We start from the raw sequence: 15,800 nt of genomic DNA, 5'->3' as shown, positions 1-15,800 counted from the left end.
ATAATGGTTCAGCCACTCCGGAAGTCAGTCTGGCAGTTCCTTAAAAAACTAGATATTGAGTTACCCATCAATCCAGCGATTGCACTTCTCAGTATATACCCAGAAGATCTGAAAGCAGTAACATGAACAGATATCTGCACACCAATGTTCATAACAGCATTATTCACACTTGCCAAGAGATGGAAACAACCCAAATGTCCTTCAACAGATGAGTGGATAAATAAAATGTGGTACATACATCAATGAAATACTGTGCAGCAGTAATAAGGAACGATGTCGTGAAACATATGACAACTTGGATGAACCCTGAAGACATAATGCTGAGCAAAATAAGCCAAGCACAAAAAGAGAAATATTATATGCTACCACTCATGTAACATTGCCAGGGGAGAATGCAGGGGTATTGGGCTTCCCCACCTCGATGGTTGCTGATGTGCTCACAGACATTGGGGACTGGTGGTTTGATGGGCTGAGCCCTCCACCACAGGACTTGCCCTTGGGGAGACTGTTACTGCAAAGGAGATGCTACGCCTGCTTATAATTGTACCTAAGTGTCTCCTCCTGAATGTGTCTTTGTTGCTCAGATGTGGCCCTCTCACTCTAGCTAAGCCAGTGTGGCAGATGAAATCACTGCCCTCCCCGCTACGTGGGTTCTGACACCCAGGGGTGTAAATCCCCCCTGGCAACATAGAATATGACTCCCGGGGAGGAATCTGGACCCGGGATTGTGGGATGGACAACATCTTCTTGACCAAAATGGGGATGTGAATGAAATGAAATATGTTTCAGTGGCTGAAAGATTCCAAAAGGAGCCGAGAGGTCACTCTGGTGGGCACTCTTACACACTATATAGCTAACCCTTTTTAGGTTCTAATGACTTGGAATAAGCTAGCAGTAAATACCTGAAACTATCAAATTACAACCCACAACCATTGAATCTTGAAGACAACTGTGTAACAATGTAGCTTATGAGGGGTGACAATGTGATTGGGAAAGCCATGTGGATCACACTCCCTTGTCCAGTGCATGGATGGATGAGTATAAAAAAGGGGACAAAAAAAAAAACAAAAAAAAACAAAAAAAACCACCCAGTGTTCTTTTTTACTTTGTTCTTTTCCACTTTAATTTTTATTCTTATCACTTTTGTGTGTGTTGTAATGAAAATGTTCAAAATTTAATTTTGGTGATGGATGCACAATTATACGGTGATACTATGAACAACTGACTGTACACTTTGTATGACTGCATGGTATGTGAATATATCTCAATAAAATTGATTAAAAAAAAAAAAAAAAACCTAGTGGCTCACACTCCCTTTATCCAGTGTATGGACTGATGAGTAGAAAAATGGGGACAAAAACTAATGAAAAATAGGGTAGGATGAGGGGGGTGGAATGCTTTAGGTATTCTTTTTACTTTATTTTCATTTTATTTTGGATTAAGGAAAATGTTCAAAAATTGATTCTGCTGATGAACACACAAGTAAACGATGGTACTATGAATAATCGATTATACACTGGGGAAGACTGCAGGATATGTGAATATATCTCAATAAAACTGTATTTACAAATGGGCAACAGACAAGGATAGACGCTTTTCTGAAGAAGAAATACAAATGGCTCAAAAACATATGAAAAGATGTTCAACTTCACTGGCTATTAGGGAAATGCAAATCAAAACCATAATGAGATATCATCTCACACCTACCAGAATGGCGATTATCCAAAAACACAGAAAAATACAAGTGCTACAAAGGATGTGGAGAAGAGGCACACTCATTCACTGTTGGTGGCAATGTAGAACGGTGCAGTGACTCTGGAGGGCAGTGTGGCAGTTCCTCAGTAAGCTAAGTATAGAACTGCCATATTATTCAGCATTTCCATTACTAGGTATATACTCAAGAGAAACTGAAAGCTAAGACACAAACAGTCATTTGTAAATCAATGTTTATAACGGCATTATTCACAACTGCCAAGAGATGGAAACAGCCCACGTGTCCATCAACTAACAAGTGGATAAACAAACTGTGGCATATACACACAATGGAATATTATGCAGCTGCAAGACAGACTAAGGTCACAAAGCATAAAACAACATGGATGAACCTTGAGGACACTATGCTGAATCAAATTAACCAAAAACAAAAGGACAAATACTTATGGCCTCACTAATATGAACTAACATTAATGAGCAAACTTTGAAAGTTAAAGATGAGAGCACAGGTTATCAGAAGATAGAAAGAGGGTAGACACAGGTCACTTGATGCTGAAGGAGTACTAGAATGTTCACAGGATTGACTGTATAGATCCAAAAATGGATAGCACAATACTGTGTGATGGTAGCACAATATTGTAAGTACACTGAACAATGACGACTGTGAGTAAAGTTGCAAGAGGAAGGCTACGGGCATATATGACATTGGAAGGAAAGACAGAAGATAAAAACTGGTACTATATAACAGTGAAACCTAGAGTGGTCAATTATGGTCATTAAATGTACAAATATAAAAATGTTTTCACATGTGAGAGAACAAATCAATGTCAGCTTTGCAAGGTATTGAAAATGGGATGGTACTGGGAAAAAAATACAATCATTGCAAGCTAGAGTCTACAGTTAACAGTAACATTGTAATATGCTTCCAATAATTGTAACAAAGGCAATATACCAAAGCTAAATGTCTGTACCAGGGGGATATAAGGGAAGGGTATGGCATCCTTGGTGGTGTCTGATATTTTTACTGTATTTTCTTTTTTCTTTTATCTTTTTTATTATTCTGATTTTTTTTTTTTTTTTGCAACAGCAGCAGCACCAGCAGCAGTAATCAATGTGTTCAAGGGCTGATTGTGGTGATGAATGCACAACTATATGATGATACTCTGAAAAATAGATTATACACTGTGGATGATTGTATGGTATGTGAATAAAGTATATTACAAGGCTACAGTGATAAAAACAGCATGGTATTGGCATAAAGATAGACATATTCACCAATGGATTCAAATTGAGAGTTGTGAAATAGACCTTCACATCTATGGTCAATTGATTTTTACAAAGTTGCCAGGTCCACCCAACTGGGACAGTTCAGTCTCTTCAACAAAAGATGCTGGGAGTGAATATATCTCAATAAAATGAAGATTAAAAAAAAAAAAAAAAAGATGCTGGGAAAGGTGGATATCCATATCCAAAAGAATTAAAGAGGACCGCTATCTTACAACTTACACAAAAATTAACTCAAAATGGCTCAAATACCTAAATATAAAAGCCAGAACCATAAAACTCCTAGAAGAAGATGTAGGAAAGCATGTAATGTCTTGTGGCAGGAGATGGTTGCACAAGCAATGAAACAAAAAAGAGAGAAATGGGACCTGAGTACTTTTGCACTTCAAAGGACTTGGTAAACAGGATATAAATGGACAGCCTACTCAATGGAAAAAAATATTTGGAAACCACATATCCGATAAGAGTTTAATATCCACGATATATAAAGGCACCTACAACTCAATGATAAAAAGATAAACAACCCAATTAAAAAAAAAGGACAAAAGACATTAATGGACATTTCTCCAAAAAGGAAATACAAATGGCAAAAAAGCAAATGACAGATGTTCAAGATCACTAGCCATTAGGGAAATGCAAATTAAAACTACAATTAGACATTATTTCATACCTACTAGAATGGCCACTATTTAAAAAACAGAAAACTGCAAGTGCTGGAGAAGACATAAAGAGATAGGAACACTTATTCATTGTCGGTACAATGCTGCAGCCACTGTGGAACGCTGTTTGGCAGATCCTCTGGAAGTTAAGTAAAGAAGTGCCATATTATCCAGGAATCCCGCTACTTACTAGGTAAATATGGAGAAGAAGTGAAAGCAGGGGCTTGAACAGACATTTGCACCAATGTTCATAGCTGCATTATTTACAGCTCCAAAAGATGGGAACCATACAGGTGTTCCTCAAGTGATGAACGGATAAACAAAATGTGGAATAACATTCAGCAGTAAGAAGGAATGAAGTCCCGAAGCCGGCGAAAACATGGATGAACCATGCGGACATTATGTTGAATGAAATAAGTCAGACACAAAAAAGGACAAATATTGTATTTCCTCATTAATACAAACTAAATATAGTTAGCAAACTCAAAGTTAATGTTTAGAACATAAGTCGGCCACCAGAAGACAGAATGAGGGCACAGAATGGAGAGTTGATGATTTTTGCAGAATATGTAGTAAGGTTGATTCTAGATACTTGAACATGGATGGAGGTGATGGGAGCACATTATAGTGAGTGAAATGTGGGTAAGATTGTGGTTGAAAGGTTAACTTTAGGGTCATGTATGTCACTAGAAGGAAAGCCAGAGTATGAAACATGGGACTGTATGGCACAGTGGACCCTCTGCAGGGTGAAAATATTCTAGAATTTATGAATATATTAGAAGACAGTGATTGTACACTTTTAGATGGACTGTATGGTATGTGAATTTATCTCAATAAATCTAGAGGATCAATCTCAGTGGTCCAACATTCAAATAGTAAGAGTCTCCAAAGAAGATACCTAACCAAGGGGAATGAAATTATGAAGGAAATACAAGAGGACCCACTAAGTGCACAGCACAATGAATGAAAAAATAGATCAAAATCAAAGAATATCATCTTGAAATTTTAAAAAACCAGAGAACAAATCCTAAAAGCTTCCAAAAGAAAAAACAGTCAAGACTGAAACCGGTGAAAATTGAATGTGTCAGACTTCTCAGGGGCAACACTGGAAGCTAAAAAAAAAGAAAAAAGAAAGAAAGCCTTTACATTTCTGAGGGAAAATGCTTCCAAACCTGGAATTCCATAGCCAACAAAAATATCAAACTAGTGTGAAGGTAAAAAAAAAAAAAAAAGGATATTTTCAAATATGCTGGTTTCAAAACACATACCCCTCTCTATGTACTCCTCAGGAAACTAATACTGTTTTTTTTGACTATTAAAATGAGGGCTTACATGCGGACCACACTCCCCTTTATCCAGGGTATGGATGGATGAGAAGAAAAATGGGGAGAGAAAAAAAAAGCACCCAGTGATCTTTTTTACTTTAATTGTTCTTTTTCACTTTAATTTTTATTCTTATTACTTCTGTGTGTGTGGTAATGAAAATGTTTAAACATTAATTTTGGTGATGGATGCACAACTATATGGTGGTATTGTGAACAATTGATTGTATGCTTTGTGTAACTACGGTATGTGACTGTATCTCAATAATATTGAATTATTAAAAAAAAAAAAAAAAGAGGACATACACCAAAAAAGAATACCATATGGGGTCTTGGAAATATGAGTTCTAACAAAGAAGAAAGACCAAGGAAATTCCCAGGATTCCAATAATGGAAAATCCCAGGACGAGGGCTTGAAGGCAGGCCTTGAAAAAATCAGTCAGATTGGAGCAGGAAGACAGAGAACACCAAGTACAATGTCTCAAAAAGGAACTAACAACTTTCTGTGTTTAAATCTACTGAGAGCAGGTTTGCGGTTCTACAGAGAACGGAATGAATCGATACATGAGAAACTATGTAAAGAAAAATGCTATTAACTGCCGAGGAAACAGAAGACACCGAAGAAAACAAAGTAATCATGATACACTACACAATCTGGCTATACACAATACAAAGTCATAAAAGTAACTCCTAAATGCTGATTTAGCGAAAACTTATGATATAAATATTCTGGGAAAATGGGGGAAGGAGAATTCCATATTTATTCTTCAGAAGGGATTCATTAACAAAGCTAAATCACCTTTCATAACAGGAAGTCAATAAACATTTTAAAAATCGGAAATTAAAATAAAAAAACAAAAAAACAGAAAAACACTGCCACATACAAAGTCCTTGAAAAATGTGGATGTAACAATTAACAACTCTAACAATTAGTTTAAGTGGTTGCAACAACAGAGGAAGAATTGGGGGGCGGGAGGATGTTGGGGACTTAAACATGTACCCCACAAAAGACATGTCCAAGACTTACCCCTTGTCCCTCAGGGTGTGAACCCATTTGTAAACATTATCTCTGAATATATTAAGGTGAGTCCTAGTGTGGATTTATTTGTGAATGGAACCTTCTAAGACCTAATTTAGGTGTGGCCAAATTGAATGAGGGCCAACCACATGACTGGAGGCCTTTGGGGGACTGAATTCAAAGAAAGTCAGTAGAAACCAGAAACCAGAAGCCACAAGACCTGTAGAAGCCAGAAGTCAGGGAAAGCCACAGGAGGAAACCAAGGTCATTGCTGTGTGACTGAAGACTGCCACTGCCAAAATGCTACTGACTTCAGGACAAACCACATGGCCTAGATGACATGCTGATTTTTGACTTCTAGCCTCCCAAGTGTGTGCTAAGAAATGCTTATCGTTTAAGTCAACCCACTGTGGTATTTGTCATAGTAGCTCTAGCAAACAAAGACAGGGAGACATATTTTTTTAGCCTGTTTGTGTTTTAGCAAAAAAAAAAAAATTTTAACTTAAAAAAAATTACAAAAATGACAATGCAATTAACATATCTAACTCATCACTCACCCTAGCAGTAATTGTTCCATGCTTTTCTCCTTTGTTATTTATCATACGAATACCAGCAGACTGAAACATTTCCTTCATTTGAGCAGGGGTAGCAGTGGTAGCAAAATCCACATCTTGAGGCTTTATTCCATTTAATAAATCCCTCACAGCTCCTCCTGCTATTCTTAACTGATGATTTTCTTCGACAAATAATTCTGGAATGAAAAAAGAAAGATTTTTATTTCAATGAGCTTCTTTTAAGAATCTGAAATACAAGTTTTTTCGATCAATGGGGGACATTAAAGACCATATACAACTAAGTCCTTTCATATGAAAACTGAGGCAGCTAATAATTTTGTAAATTAATAGCCTACAGTCAACTGCCCTGAAGAATTTGGGGAAGCAAGGAACTTGCAGAACTCTTCTGTTGATTTGGAATATAATTCAGAATTACACCGTGCTTCAAAGTCATCAATATAAATCTGAATTATTACCAAAGAACAAAGCAAACAATTCTGCTTTTGTTCTCTACACTGATGTGCACACTTTGGAAATGGTGAGGTGTTCTCATAACTATTTATCTTCATGTGCAAATGTTGAGGCAATATGTTCATGCAACCTCTGAAACTATCAAGATGTAGATAACAAGTCTTTCATAATACTTATGATAAATGTCGTGGTGGCTAACAATCCTACAAGAAATAATCAGAAGGGACATCATCAACATGGTAATGTAAGACAGTCCCGAGAAAAAACCACCCCAGAAATTCAAGGCGGAAAAAAAACAAAAAAACAAAAAAAAACCTCCCAAAGCTCTGGAGAAGGTAAAACTGGAGGACTCCACAAATGATGAATCAGAGAAAGAAAAAAAATATCAGGTAGGAAACTTCTGTCCTGGACCAGCTAGTCCTCCTCTTCCCTCCCCCTCACTCACCAACACAGCTTGGGATGTGCCCAGAGACAGAAGCTGGGATCACTCCCGCATCCCAGGACGGACACAGACTATAAACACAGGCACAGAATTAAGTTATATCCCCACACATATCCAGACACAGAGACCCAAGTCCACAGAAACCCAGGGCAATATACCAGCCTCTGAGAAGTGCAGAACACAAAAGAGCCCGAAGGAGGAGTTGCTAAAATGGATGATTAGAGGGAACAGCAGAACCTACTTCTCTCCCAAAAGCAGCAAGTAGCCAGCAGAAACTGCCTGAATCAACTGTCTGGGGATCCAGGGAACAGGGGATGACAGTGCAATGCACAGAGAAACTAAGAAACCATGGTCAGAGACTGTAATTCCCTCTGTGGCTCCTGGCACCCATCCTCCACCCTCGAAGTACAACAACTGGTGACCCAATCCTTGCCTGGTAGGCAACTACAGACTGTGATGGCCATGGGAATCCTCCACCCCTCATACAGAGGGAGACAGAGCCCAAAAGTTGGCCAGATATTGGCCCACGAAGTAAGAACACAGGATTCCTGCAGTTTGAGGCCACTCAGTCACATGCCAGGCATCACTGTGTCCCAGGGGATGGAATAAGTAGCTAAAGACCACCACCTGCTGGGCAGGCCAGACAGTGCAGGAATAAAGAGGGCTTTTTGGAGTCTTTCCAGACCCAATCCCAGACACTATTGGATTTAGTCTATGGCCACTGCCAAGATACATGGCCCCATTTTGGCTAGGAATATGGATAATCCAACTGTCAAAGAAAGTCCCATGGCCAGGAGGTTCCTCGGGGAAATTCAGGATTCAGCAGGCTTGTGAAGGCGTGTACTCTTCCTCAGCAAAATCTCATGGTGTGCATAGCCTAGAGGCATGGGTGCCTTACGGAGGTGCCGGGAGCCCTTCCCCAAAACCACAGACTCGTGAAAGCACCACAGACAGGGACAGTGGGGCATTTGAGCTAGAGGATGAAATGCGCAGCTCTGCAGTCCTGGAGTACTCCACCAACAGCCCCGGGAGCAGACAGGACCACTGGGTCCTGGGGCAGATTCCCTGCCAAACTGCACAGGGCACGCCCCCCACCCACAGGGCTGGCAGTCCCAAGTGCACATGGAAACCTGGTGCACTGATTGGGCCTCCACATGCTTTGGACTCCCAGTCAGTACATAAACAAGTTGAAGAGAAATGGCTTAAAGGTAAAAGGTAGCTCAGGAGAGCCATCTGATGGTAGATCAGGAAGGGGCACCCCACAAATTTGTAGCTCTACCAAATTATCGATAAATGTTCAAATAATCCTACATATTCTAAAAGAACCCTATCAAGAGAAACAAATGTGAAGAGGTCAAAAACAACAGAAAATTACAAAGCATATGGAAAAAACTAGAAGATATGGATAACCCAAACTTCCAAATGAAAAATCCAGAGGAGACACAGAACCTGGTGCAGTTAAAGAATTACTCACAAACAACAATATTATGGCTGAGGATATAAAGGACATGAAGATGACCCTAGAGGACCATACAGAAGAATTTGTGAGAATAAAAAAAAAAAAAAAAAAAAAAAAGCTGATCTTATGGAAATAAAAGATACTGTTGATCAAATAAAAATATTCTTGAAACGTATAACACCAGATTTGAATAGGTAAAAGAACAAAGAAGCGAACTCGAGGATAGGGTGATGGAAAGTGAAACCACAAAAGAACAAATGGTGAAAAAAACTGAAAAATTTCAAATGGCTCTCAGGGAAATGATGGACAAGATAAAGCACCCAAATATAAGAATCATCGGTTTGCCAGAAGGGGAAGAGAAAAGGGCTAGGAAGAGTATTCCAAGACATTGTTGGGAAAAATTTCCCAACTATTCTAAATGACATAAATATGCAAATCAAAAATGCCCAATGAACTCCAAATAGAACAAATAAAAAAAAAAAAAAAAACCTCACTCTGAGACATACTGTTATCAGACTGTTGAAGCTAAAGTGGAGAAAGTTCTGAAAGCAGCAAAAGAGAAGCAATTCATCACATATAACGGACACAACATAAAATTGAGCACTGCCTGTTAAGCGAGCACCATGGAAGCAAGAAGGCAGTGGTATGACATGTTTAAAATTTTGAAAGAGAAAAATTGCAAGCCAAGAATTCTTTAGGCAGCAAAGCTGTCCTTCAAAATTGAGGGAGAGCTTACAATTTTCAAAGATGAACAAATGCTGAAAGAATCTGCCAACAAAAGACCTATTTTACAAGAAATACTAAAGGGAGCTCCACCAGCTGAGAAAAAAAGAAAGGAGAGGTTTGGAGAAGGACACAGAACTGAAAAGATTTAGTAAGGACACCTTAAAGGAAAAAGAGTGGAAAAAACACATCTGACAAATGAAAAACCAAAGTATATAATGCCTGATTCAAGAACAGCCTACAGAGAACTAACACTTAATGTGAATGTATTAAACTCCCCAAGTAAAAGATACAGACTGGTGGAATGGATTAAAAAAAAAAATGAACCATCAATATGTTGCTTACAAGATGCTCATCTTAGACCCAGAGACACAAAGAAATTGAAAGTGAAAGGACGGAAAACAATATTCCATGCAAGCTGCAGCCAAAAGAAAGCAGGGGTAGCAATAATAATTTAAGATACAATAGTTTTAAATCCAATGATGTTGTAAGAGGCAAAGAAGGACACTATATACTAATAAAAGGGACAATTCACCAAGAAGAAATAACAATCATAAATGTCTATGCATCCAATCAAGGTACCCTAAATTACATGAGACAAACATTGGCAAAACTGAAGGAAGCAATAGATGTTTCCAGGATAACTGCGGGAGACTTCAATACATCACTCTCTCCTACAGACAGATCAATCAGACAGACAACTAACAAGGAAATTAAAAACATAAATAATGTGATAAATGAATGTGACTTAACAGACAGACATAAAGCATCACATGCCAAATCACCAGGATACAAATTCTTCTCCAGTACTCATGGAACTTGCTCCAGGATATATCACATGCTGGTGCATAAAACAAGCCTCAATAAATTTTAAAGACTGAAATTATTCAAAGAACATCCTCTGATCAAAATGGAATACAATAAAAAGTCAATAACTATCAGAGACCTAGAACATTCCTAAATATCTGTAGTTGTTAAACAACACACCCCTAAACAATCAGTGGGTCAAAGATGAAATTGCAAAAGAAATTGTTAAATATCTAGAGACAAATGAAAAAAAGAACATAACATATCAAAACTTATGGGATACAGAGAAGGAGGTATTGAGGGGAATATTTATAGCTCTAAATGCATACATTCAAAAGGAAAAAAGAGCTAAAATCAAAGAACTAATGGAGCAACTGAAGAAGCTAGAAAATGAACAGCAAACTATTCCTAAACCAAGAAGAAAAGAAATAACAAAGATTAAAGCAGAATTAAATAATATAGAGAACAAAAAAACAATAGAGAGAATAAATAAAACCAAAAGCTGGTTCCTTGAGATCAAAAAGACTGACAAGCCCTTAGCTAGACTGACAAAATCAAAAAGAGAGAAGACCCAAATAAACAAAATAATACATGAAAGAGGGGCTATTACTGTGGATCATGAAGACATTTAAAAAATATAAGAGGATACTATGAACAACTGCATGCCAACAAACTAGATAATGTAGATAATGTAGAGGAAATGGACAATTTCCTGGAAACACATGAACAACTAGACTGAACAGAGAAGAAATAGAAGACCTCAATAAACCAATGACAAGAAAAGAGAATGAACTGGTCATCAAAAAGCTTCCCACAAAGAAATACCCAGGGCCACATGGCTTCAAAGGGGAATTCTACCAAACTTTCCAAAAGAACTGACACCAATCTCACTTAAACTCTTTCAAAACATTGAAAAAAAATCAAACACTACCTAACTCATTTTATGAAGCCAGCATCACTCTAATACCAAAATCAGGTAAAGATGCTATAAGAAACGAAAACTACAGGCCAATCTTCCTCATGAATAGAGATGCAAAAATTCTCAACAAAATACTTGCAGATCAACTCCAAAGACACATTAAAAAAATCATACATCATGACCAAGTGGGGTTCATTCCAGGCATGCAGGGATGGTTCAACGTAAGAAAATCAATCAATGTAATAAAATACACTTAACAAATCAAAAGCGAAAAATCAAATGATCATCTCAATTTATGCTGAAAAATCATTGAACAAAATCCAGCACCCTTTTTTGATAAAAACTCAAAAGGTAGGAAAACTTCCTCAATATGATAAAGGGCATATATGAAAAACCAACAGCCAGCATAGTACTCAATGGCAAGAGACCGACAGCCTTCCCTCTAAGATCAAAAACAAGTCAAAGTTGCCTGCTGTCACCACTATTATTCAACACTGTCCCAGAAGTGCCAGCCAGAGCAATCCGGCAAGAAAAAGAAATAAAAGGCATCCAAACTGTAGAGAAAGAAGTAAAACTGTCATTATTTGAAGATGATATCTTATATTTTGGAAAACCCTGAGAAATCAACAACACAGCTACTTGAGCTGGTAACAAGTTTAGCAAAGTAGCGGGATACAAGATCAAGGCACATAAGTCAGTAATGTTCCTTTACACTAAATATGACCTAACTAAAGAGACACTCAAGAAACTAAAAAAATCAAGTACCTACAAATGAACCTAACCAAAGATATAAAAGACATATACACAGAAAGTTACATATCTTTACTAAAATAAATAGAAGGGACCTAAAAAGATGGAAAAATATTCCATGTTCATGGATAGGAAGCCTAAATGTTAAGCTGTCAATTCTACACAAACTCATCTACAGATTCAATGCAATTCCAATCAAAATTCCAACAAACTACTTTCCAGACATGGAAAAGCTACTTATCAAATTTACTTGGAAGGGAAAGACCCCTCAAATTGCTAAAAACATTCTAAAGACAAAATACAAAGTGGAACAACTTACACTTCCTAACTTTGAAGCTGACTATAGAGCCACAGAAGTCAAAACTTGGTATTGGCACAAAGACAGACTTAACTGATCAATGGAACTGAACTGAGAATTCGGAAATAGACTCCCAGATCTATGGTTGACTGATCTTTGATAAAGATTACTGAGCTGGGACGCAACGGGGCTAGGAGACCTGGATAGCCATATCCAAAACAGTGAAAGAGAACCCCTACCTCACACACTACACAAAAATTAACTCAAAGTGGTTCAAAGACCTCAATATAAGAGACAGTAGCATAAAACTCCTAGAAGATAATGTGGGGAAATACCTTCAAGACCTTGTATTAGAAGGCCACTTCTTAGCATACCAGTGAAGGTACCCAATTGTTGATGACTTACCTTGGACACTTTATGGCCTTAAGACTGTAACTTTAACCAAATAAACCCCTGTTCTAGTTTGCTAATGCTCCTAGAATGCAAAACACCAGAAATGGATTGCCATTTGTAAAGGGGGCTTATTTGGTTACAAAGTTACAGTCCTAAGACTCAATCAAAGAATTACAATCTAACCAACACTAATATATCTGTCCACAAAAGACTGCATCAAAAATAACGTTTTGGGGGGCACAGTACATCCAAACTGGTACAACCCCCTTTATAAAAGCCAATCTGTATCTGGTGTTTTGTGAAAAGGCGGCATTAGCAAACTAGAACACCATGTATCTGACAAAAGACTGACACCTTGCTTATATAAAGAAACCCTACAACTCAATAACAGTAGTACAAACAACCCACTTATAAAATGGACACAAGAAATGAAAAGACATTTCTCTGAAGAAGGAATACAAATGTCTAAAAGACACATGAAAAAATATGCATCTTCACTAGCTATTAGGGAGATGCAAATTAAGACCACAATGAGATATCATGTCATACCAATTAGGACGAATGCCATTAAACAAAAAGGAAGCTACAAACACTGGGGAGCCTGTGGAGACACTGGAACCTTCTTCATTGCTGGTGGGACTGTATAATGGTAGCCACTCCAGAGAGAGTCTGGCAGTTCCTGAGAAAACCAGATATCAAGTTGCCCCAGCAATTTCACTTCTCGGTATATACCAAGAATATCTGAAAGCAGTGACACAAACAGGTATTTGCACATCAATGTTCTTAGTGGCATTATTCACAATTGCCAAGAGATGGCAACAATCCACATGTCCTTCAACAGACGAGTAGATAAACAAATGTGGTATAAAAACACAATGGAATACTATGCAACAGTAAGAAAGAATAAGGTCATGAACATGTGACAACATGGATGAAACTTGAAGACATAATACTCAGTAAAATAAGCAAGACACAAAAAAGGAGATATTGTACGTTGTCAGTAACGTGAACTCTGTGACAACTGTAAAACAAATGTTTTATATTGTAGAATGTAGGGGACCTAGAGACAGACAGCAACTAGTGAAGGGGGAATGATAATCTAAGAACAGATTAAGATATGGAGAGTAATCATAATGATATGGGAATGCTCAGGAATGACTATGGTTTGTTAATTACCTTGGAGTATGGTAGGAACATGTTGAAAGCAATACAGTTATTTTAGGTTATTTGTTGTTCTTATTCCTTTATTTTGTTTTGATTGAAATGTTTTTCTTCATTTTTGGAAACATAAAGTATAAAAAAATAGGAGAGGGAGGCAGAGAAAAATGGCAGATGGCCTATCTTTAAGTAGTCTATGTTATGATTGACAAAACTTGGGCGTTAGGGGAAAGTCTTGAAAGGGGATTTCTTTTTCTTTATCTTTTCTTTTGTCTTTTTTTTTTTCCCAGAAATAACTATTCTAAGTAGCTTGTTACAGAAATCCTCAAATATTTGCAATAAACAGCTGGATCCAGGGAAGAGCAGAGCTAAGACAGCTCTGAGAGACAAAGCAAAAATCTAGTGGGGGAGACAATCCCCTGAAGGGCATAACTTCCCCCAAAAAAGGGGAGGATGGAGGGGGCGGGGCAAGATGGCAGACTGGTGAGCTGTATGTTTTAGTTACTCCTCCAGGAAAGTAGGTAAAAAGCCAGGAACTGCGTGGACTGGACACCACAGAGCAATCTGTCTTTGGGCATACTTCATACAACACTCATGAAAACGTGGAACTGCTGAGATCACCGAAATCTGTAAGTTTTTGCGGCCAGGGGACCCGCGCCCCTCCCTGCCAGGCTCAGTCCCGGGGGAGGAGGGGCTGTCAGCTCCAGGAAGGAGAAGGGAGAATTGCAGTGGCTGCTCTCATCGGAAACTCATTCTACTGATTCAAACTCCAACCATAGATAGACTGAGGCCAGACACCAGAGACTCTGAGAGCAGCCAGCCCAGCAGAGAGGAGACGGGCATAGAAGGAAAACAACACGAGAAGCTCCAAAGTAAAAGCAGAGGATTTTTGGAGTTCTGGTGAACACAGAAAGGGGAAGGGCGGAGATCAGGCCTTGAGGCGCATATGCAAATCCCGAAGCAAGGCTGATCTCTCTGCCCAGGGCACCTTTCCTTAATGGCCCTGGCTGCTTTGTCTATTAGCATTTCAATAACCCATTAGATCTCTGAGGAGGGCCGTTTTTTTTTTTTTTTTTTTTTTTTTTTTTTTTTTTTTTAAATCCTTTTTGCTTTTTCTAAAACAATTACTCTAAGAAGCTCAATACAGAAAGCTTCAAAGAATTGAAATTTGGGCACGTCAAGTCAAGAGCAGAAATAAGAGAGCTCTGAGACAAAAGGCAATAATCCAGTGGCTGAGAAAATTCACTAAACAACACAACTTCCCAAGAAAAGGGGGGTGTCCGCTCACAGCCACCATCCTGGTGGACAGGAAACACTCCTGCCCATCGCCAGCCCCATAGCCCAGAGCTGCCCCAGACAACCCAGTGTGACGGAAGTGCTTCAAATAACAGGCACACACCACAAAACTGGGCGTGGACATTAGCCTTCCCTGCAACCTCAGCTGAATGTCCCAGAGCTGGGAAGGGGGAGCAGTCTGAATTAACAGAGCCCCATTCAGCCATCATTTGAGCAGACTGGGAGCCTCCCAACACAGCCCAGCAGCCCAGAACTGCCCTGGGGGGACGGCACTCACCTGTGACATAGCACAGTCATCCCTCAACAGAGGACCTGGGGTGCACAGCCTGGAAGAGGGGCCCACTTGCAAGTCTCAGGAGCCATACGCCAATACCAAAGACTTGTGGGTCAGTGGCAGAGACAAACTGTGGCAGGACTGAACTGAAGGATTAGACTATTGCAGTAGCTTTAAAACTCTAGGATCATCAGGGAGATTTGATTGTTAGGGCCACCCCCCCTCCCCGACTGCCCAGAAACACGCCCCACATACAGGGC

General features: G+C 38.8%; 1 protein-coding gene across 2 annotated transcripts in view; it reads right to left on the bottom strand.

Annotated features, from left to right (window-relative positions):
- Window positions 1-15,800, bottom strand: part of TRNT1 (tRNA nucleotidyl transferase 1) — an 84,763-nt gene that overhangs the window by 30,415 nt on the left and 38,548 nt on the right. For both annotated transcript variants that reach the window (XM_037800599.1, XM_037800598.1), the window contains exon 3: window positions 6,554-6,747. In XM_037800599.1, coding sequence (XP_037656527.1) covers window positions 6,554-6,747 — 194 coding nt within the window. The remainder of the gene's footprint in view (window positions 1-6,553; window positions 6,748-15,800) is intronic.

This window comes from Choloepus didactylus, chromosome 1, assembly GCF_015220235.1.
Source record: "Choloepus didactylus isolate mChoDid1 chromosome 1, mChoDid1.pri, whole genome shotgun sequence".
In the NCBI taxonomy this organism is placed as follows: Eukaryota; Metazoa; Chordata; class Mammalia; order Pilosa; family Megalonychidae; genus Choloepus; species Choloepus didactylus.
Note: the sequence above shows the minus strand (reverse complement) of the source record. Positions and strands in the feature narration are given on the sequence as shown.